The sequence below is a fragment of the Triturus cristatus genome, chromosome 1_2, assembly GCF_964204655.1.
Source record: "Triturus cristatus chromosome 1_2, aTriCri1.1, whole genome shotgun sequence".
NCBI lineage: Eukaryota > Metazoa > Chordata > Amphibia > Caudata > Salamandridae > Triturus > Triturus cristatus.
Genome location: NC_140580.1, coordinates 119,870,332 through 119,878,088, shown reverse-complemented (window position 1 = coordinate 119,878,088; position 7,757 = coordinate 119,870,332). Strand labels below are relative to the sequence as shown.

General features: G+C 42.1%; 1 protein-coding gene across 1 annotated transcript in view; it reads left to right on the top strand.

The window, feature by feature from the left end:
- The first annotated feature begins 1,380 nt into the window (after positions 1-1,380).
- The window catches only part of LOC146866931 (importin-9-like), a 264,240-nt gene continuing 257,863 nt past the window's right edge, over positions 1,381-7,757 (top strand). The window contains exon 1 of the mRNA XM_085614687.1: positions 1,381-1,526. Coding sequence (XP_085470813.1) covers positions 1,394-1,526 — 133 coding nt within the window. The 5' untranslated portion in view covers positions 1,381-1,393. The remainder of the gene's footprint in view (positions 1,527-7,757) is intronic.

Below are 7,757 nucleotides of genomic sequence, written 5' to 3'. Positions count from 1 at the left end.
TGCAATTTACTACAGCCTAAAACCTCTACTGGAATAAATCCTTTTTGGCCTATTGCCCTTGGCTAACATAAGAAAATACCAGGCCTTTCGCCTCAACGATATATGCGAATTCTGGCCACTACTACGGTTACACAAGCAGGCCTAAATCACAGTATTGACATTTACGTCTTTCTTTCATGTGTGGTCAAACTAAACAGTCTACAGACACGAATTCTAAGTTACACATTTTTAACATCACATTGCGTTCAAGTAAGCTAAACTCTATGCAGTTCTCTAATACGTTCACAATATGCTTGAACATAGCTAACACTTCTATTGAAATCGACATAGATTATACAATTCTTAATACATTGCACACAAAATACCTGAGTACACATTTGATTATATGCGGGTGCCGACTAACAGTGAATATAACGCACCGCTACGATTTTCAAACTTTTAAGCGCTACATCAATACTACAATTGCTGACATTCTGGACGAGAATATTATACGTTTACTTGGTGTGGTTAGAATGTATTTGCATGAAACACAATTTTTTTTTTGAAGATGGAAAAAAAAAAACTTTTAGTTGGCCCTCCACCCCGTTTACCGTTATTCAGGCCTTTGCAGCAGGGCACGTTTCTCCCTTTGATCAAAGTTGAAAGTTTGGCAGCAAATGTATAGCAACTTGTACGTTGTCAAGCCAGAAGTAATTACCAATATTTTATTTCAGTCAAAAAGTTGCAAGCATTTCTTGGCATTAAGCATTTTAAGTGTTGCAAATTAAATAATAGTTTTGATAATATTGAAAATAATTAGAGTTTTGTAAATTTCTGAAATAGGAGGTTAGTGTTTGAATATTTTATGAAATCACGCATTAAACCTCACATTCGAAAAGCGCCCCTTCAGTAATAGATGTGTCAGCCCCACTCCCAAAGACACTCGAAGAGCAATCTAGATGACCTGGTCACAGGGCGTACCCCTTCCAAAAATTGTCGTAAACAGATTGGTCACAGAGGAACTGGAATTTGTTTTTCCAAAGCTGAAATGTCAAAGGGAAACAATACATTGTTGCAAAAAAGCTCTTACATTTCGTATTATTTTCTAATTACAAGCTATTCTCTTGGTAAGATTTTATTTTTTCAATTTGTGTAAAATATTTGCCCATTACTTTAAGCGTCTGTTTCGTTTCTGTCAAGGCTGTGGTACACATACACAGTAATGCAAGGTTTCACTGAAAACCGCGTTGCGTTTTCCTGCCGCCTAGTTCTCGTCTATGACTGCACTCGGAATCAGCTCCTCTTCAAGATGGCTGCAGCTCTGCCTCTAGGAGAGGTCCGGGATGGGGCTGCTGGCTCTTTGGAGGGCTCGGCAGCTCCTCCTTTCTGGCAGGCAAGCTTTGCACCGGGCGGCATGGGGGTTGGCTCTCCCCTGCAGCAGGGCCTGAAGGAGGCTTTGCTAGAAACCCTGAGTGGCATCCTGTCCGTTACCCACGAGGTGCGCGCCGCAGCGGAGGAGCAACTGAAGGTTCTGGAGGTGACCGAGGGTGAGTGCTGGGGTACCATAGGGCATGGGCGGCACATGTGATGAGTGCACAAGTCTGTCACACCTGTCATAGTTGCGTTAACCGTCTTTTATAACTGTATTGTAGGTCTGACTTGTATTACTTTCCCTAGAACTGCACTTTACTATCTTAATATGTGGGTAAAAAACGAGAGGTTACCCACTAAAGGAGGATTGCTTGAAAGCAATGGTATGTTTGAAGTAGGTTGACCACATGCAATGGGAGGAAATTCTGGACAGTGGGTTGTTGTACGGTCTATTCTGGACAGAAGGTCAAAATTCAGGACAAAGTTTAAGACAAATTGTCAATTTTATAGACATATGTCTAACACGAGTACAATTCAAAATAGGTTTATGGTATTGGTCTGTATAATACATTAACAGTATGCAACTGGACAAATTTGAAGATTCGAAACTAACACACATGCACACTTGTTAAAATTTGACCACTGGTATAAGGAGCATTTTTTGGGGGATTCTCCTTCTTTAACATGAATGTTGGTACCAGACACAGCACTCTCTTTTGATTAACATAGACTCCTAGACAGTGCGTAAATATATGAAGTGGTCGTTAACCTTTTGACGTCTGTGGACCCCCCCCCACTTAATCATTACTGGAACTCGGGGACCCCCACTGAATCTTTATTGAATTTTGGGGACCCTCACTGAGTTATTACTGGTAGCTGGGCACCTCTGCCTAAGCATTTTTTTGATTACTTGACCTGGAAAATAATACACAGAAAATACAGAAACAAACGTTCATCAAATATACACCAACTATTATAATTAAAAGTAAATCCATTTTTATGCTATTGGGAAGGTTGGAGCTTTTCTAAATGCAAGTTGAGGCTGCTCATCATCCATACTATAGTCTGTTTGATGCACTTGCACTGCTCTCACAATTGAATCTGAGGCCACTAACTTAATTTATAGCCTCCAATTTCAAACTTCTTCACACATTTTAAAGAATGTTTTAAAATGTTCAATTTTGTGTGTTAGAGATATATCTATCTATCTATATCTGTTTATTATATTTAATTTTCAAAGCAGTTGCGGACCCACGTCTCCCGACCACAGTTTAATAAACACTGCTCTAGGGTGGAAGTAAAATGTGAATAACAGACCAATGACTGACAGGTGCTGACTGAAAGGCTTGTTGAAGCATTATATACATCCTATATAGCATTCTTCCCCTTTCCTCAGATCGATCTTGGCAGCAACAGTATAATAAGGAGCTTACGGTCTTGCCACACTGCATTGATGGACGTGTATTAAAAGTGATAGATTTTAAACATGAACTTAGAAACATTCCTGTTCCCATACCATAACAAAAAAGGCACTAATTAATTAGTTATGGATATCCTATGAGTAGACTAGCATCTCACAGGTGGAGCAACATGATAGTCTGTTATATCAAACACAATGTTTTTGGGCAGCAAATTTTCTGAATTTACATATTGTAATTGTTTTTAATCGCGCTTAATACCCATTTCGAGGTTTTGCAGTGATTTTTTTCTGGGAAGCACGCTGCTTCGGAACCCAAGGTTAGTGGTTAATTAGGTATTTTTGGGTTGGAGCAGTCTGACTTTCAGAGGAAAGAGATTTTGTGTTTTTGAAAATGAGTTGTGGGCAATTTGCTGAAATACAATAGTAGAGATTAAGGCACACATCTATGTGACAGAAGCTTGTGCTCAGAGAGGAGAGGCATGCAGAGAATGAGAGGGCCATTTTAAAGAAAAATGGAGAGGGAAAATAGGGAAGTTTTAATTAAAAGTCAGTTTTTCATGTTGGATTTTGGGGATGCAGCTAGATGTTTGTGAGGTGGCATGCAGTTTGAGGATGCAAGACTGTAGCAAGAAACATTATCTGCAGGTGCAGATTGTGTAATGCTAGGTATTTCTATAAATATTGGTCAGGTAAACAGCCTTTCTGTTACTTGTCTAATGCTACTTCACCACTCCAGCCAGGTCAGGTGATCGGCTCAAGGTTTGGATGCGAAAAGAAATGTCTGGACACACATGGTACAAAATATCAAGAGCCTTAGGTTGCACTAAAAGGAAGCAATAACCTTGAGTTCATAGCACTGCAGACCTCGAAAAATCCACTCACCCTCTCGCTGTGGCAAGTCAGATTTTATCTGATAGAGCTATATTTAGGACTTACTCGCCCGTTCTGGCGAGTTGACAAAGAACGTGTTCTGTTCATTCAGAAAGTAAAGGAGTTATAAAGATGCCTTTAAATCTTGATTGTGTCACATTTGCTCTGTGTTCAGAGACAGAGGTCCGAAGTCAGTTTACAATTACTTTTTGTTCTTCGACTACAGAGTTCCAGGATTTTGTAAAGTGAACTGTCTGACCTACTGTACGAAATCTGAAAGGAAAGTATGTAGGGTATCAGGTTTTTCCTAAAACACATTTAAATAGCTAATAATTCAACTGTACAGTAGTTGTGAAAGCCCATTTTTGCACTTCTGTGCGATGATGAGAAATATATTTTAATAGGATGAAAATAAATCAGAGCACATTAATTGATGATATGCAAATGATAAATGTTTTCTGAAAACCAATTTTCAAAGATTATTGTTAATACATTATATAGTTTATCAGTAAAGCTGCAAGGTGGTGGGAAGGTTTTTGACAATTTCTTCGTCATTTCCGGTCTGTAAATGACTGTGCGCTACCACATCATGCTTAGGTACTATATTTATTAAAAATGAGTGTTTAAACATGAACTAAGAAACATTCCTGCCTCTGCACTGATAGCAATGCTTTTAGTAAATTGAGAGGCAAGTCGGGGATCATGTGTACCCTATATGTGGGCTAGATTCTTATTGCACATGGAGCAAACATTTAGTCTACTTAACCCAAAAAAAGAGTTTTGTTTTGTAAAGAAGAAAGGCTGAACTCTCATATTTAAAGGTGCACTCATATGAGAATGAAGAAAAAGGCAACTCTTTAAAATAAAATATTTGTCAATGATCACACAATTTGAGACCAGTTTACTGGTCAAGTTCATTACAGTTAGGTTGAGTAGTTTATTCAAGTTACTTGACCTGCAGGTCTAGTAACATTTTTTGATTTTTCGAGGCCTGCACTGTGAGAAAATACATGGGCAAGGAATGTACACATTGGAAAATAGGATTCTGCGAATGCTGGAGCCGATGTCTTCTGATGTTCATCCTCAAGTTTTTCTCACTGTATACATTACAAAGCAGAGCAGGATCTATTTGAATGCCTCTGGTTTGAATTATCACAGAATGGAGGACAATGGGGGATAAATATAGCCAATTTTTATGTGGTCATTGAAGGTCAGCAGTAAGAATTATATCCTTGGTTTTGCTATCAGTATATTTTGTGATACAGTGTCAGAAGTGTAACTGGCATTGTGTTTAAGAACAAAATGTATTCAAAGAAAGAAGGTACAATTCCAAGGAAGTAGTTACTTTCAATCCTAGCTGTCTTAAAATATACAACAAGTTAATTTATTTTCCTGTCACTATTTGAACTACAACGTTTAACTTTATCAGCCTGACTTAGTGAAAAAATATAGGCCTTTGCAAACTGTGAGGGCTAAGGTGCACAGGAGATCATCGGTCAACATTCAAGATGAGCTAGACCTATTCACCAAATGTATGATAATAGAAGGAAGGTGTAGGAAGCTGGGTTTCTGTTGCAGTAACCCCCCCCCTTTTTGCCAGACGACTGATGCACTTTGACTTGATGTGCCCTGGGACCCTGCCAATCAGGTTTTCAGGGCCTGTGTTCTTTCCCAAAACTGTACGCGGTACCCCCAATTGACACCTCTCCGGCCACATGTCTGTCTCTTGTAGAAGATACCATGGGTAAAAAGGGCACTGTGGCCAGGGAAGGTCTCTAAGGGCTGCAGCACTTATTGTGTCACCCTTAGACACCCTGTACCTTTACACAAACACACACTGCCATTGCAGGCTGCGTGTTTTGGTTCAGAACAAAGTGTACAGTCGACATGGCACACATACCTGTGTGCCGTGCTTTCAACACACTGCCCTGGCATAGTTCAGCCACCGCTCTAGCTGGGTGCACTATACCAGTGGTGAGGGTACGGGTGCATGAGCCTGTACCACTACAGTGTCTAAACCAATTCTTAGACATTGTAAGTGCAGTAATGCCATTAAGGGTATATGGTGCTGACTGTTTGTCATTACAAACTCCACAGCACCATAATGGCTTTAGTGAAAACTGAGAGGTTTCGTATCAAACTTCTCAGGACATTAAACCCACAATGATGCCAGTGTTGGATTTAATGAAGAGTGCACTCAGAGGGCATCTTAGAGATGCTCCCTGAAAAACGACCATCCTCCGGTGGGTTCCCTGACTGGTACACACCAGCCTGCCTCCACGAGATATATTTCGGGACTTTCTTGGGCAGGGGTGGTCACACCTCCGCCAGGCCAGGAAGGGCCATCTGTGACAGGGGAGCTTCAAGGGCCTTGCCACCTTTGTAATGCGACTCCCCCCCCCCCCCCAGCCTCTCCTGCTAGCAGGAGCTGGCCCCCTTCGTGTCTCCCCTCCTTTTCGGCGGGAAGGCAGGCGGGAAAAATCAGCACAAGCCAGGAGGTGTGCCCACCTCTGCAAACCCCTTCCCTCAGGTGGGGGAGGCTAGGTGAAGCTCTGCAGTATCCACAGATTCTGCGCCAAAAGTCGCCTTGTCTTTCAGCCAGTGACCTGACTGAGTGCCTTCAACAAAGACCGGATCTCCTGTGAACAGCAGCTCTGTTCAAAAGAAACTCCCAAGATGGACTCTGAGCCTGCTGAGGACAACAAAACCCGACGCCTGGAACCACCACTGTACGTGTTGCTTACAGCCCCAGTTCAAGTGGCCCACCCGTCCCAGTGAGGTCCCCAGCACTCCAGAGTCCGAGTCCACTGTGAGTTGACTCTTCCAGGACTCCCCAACTTCACCTGCAGCCTCTGCACAGAGACCCCCCCCAACTGCGAGTGGCCCTGTAAGGTGAAATCCGACCTCAAAAGACACCTAGCATTCAGCAACCCTGCTCCCTGGAGAAGAGAACCCGAGGTGCACCTACGTCCCCGAGCCCTCCAACTTACCTGCCCAGCCGTTGGTTTCTCCTGGAAGTCTTCCTGGACCGAGCCTGCAGCAAAAATCCAAAACCAGCAACTCCCATTGAAAACAGGGCACCCAGTGCCAAAAGAGCACCCTGTACCCAGCTGCCCCTGTGCTGCTGCGGGTGCACTTTGTGTGCTAACTCTGACCCCCCCCTATGCCCTGAGCCTAACACCAGAACTTTGCTCCCACAACCTTGTGGCCTGCTCATGAGCTGCCACCAACCGGTGGCACCCTATCCTCCATTGGATCACATTGGGCCTCAGCACTCTGCACCCGGCCTCCCTAGTGCTGCTGAGGTTGGTTTGAGAGTGCATCCTTGACCCTGGGGGAACCCTGGTCTAACCCCAGAAATCCAACTCCCACAACCAAGTACTTACCTGTTAACGATAACCACGTCTTCTCCATAGGAATACATTGACTGTTTTTCCTTGCAAATTGTTCTAAATGGTGTGTAGTTGGTTTTGTATGAGAACTTGAAAACTGCCAATAACCAAAAACGGCTTAACTTACCTTTTCTCTAGGAAATATCCCAGTGTGATATCTAGCCATTTCACACTGAGTATAAAAAGTAATTCATAAAGTAATCTGAAAAGTAATCCAATCATCAATTTCCACTGTATCGAAAAGATTTACAAACCTGTAACAAAGGCATTTTCATTCAGCTTGCTTGTATTGTTCAACCTACCTTAAAAAGTACCATTTACACTTACCTGTACCAGGCTTGCTTGGCTCTAAAAAAATTAACTACATAATATTTTTGAAAGAAACAAATTGGTCTGAGTTCAGTCTTTGAGTTGTGACATCATTTGCTGCCTGAGTGTGTACAACAAATGCTTAACACTACCCTCTGATAAAGCCTTACTGCTTGCCCGCACTACCTTTGGGGTTCCACTGGACTCTGTGCACACTATACCTTATTTTGGTATAGTATATACAGAGCCAAATTCCTACAGAAGGCATCTTTGAAGTGGTTCTCGGGAGAGAATCCACCATAATAAGATGTTTGGTATAAATGTGCAATACACTTACTCTCTTAGGCTAAGCACTAGAGCTAGTAACACATCAAATATTAATCCCCAAACCAAAAGAACACATTTAGCAGTTTCAG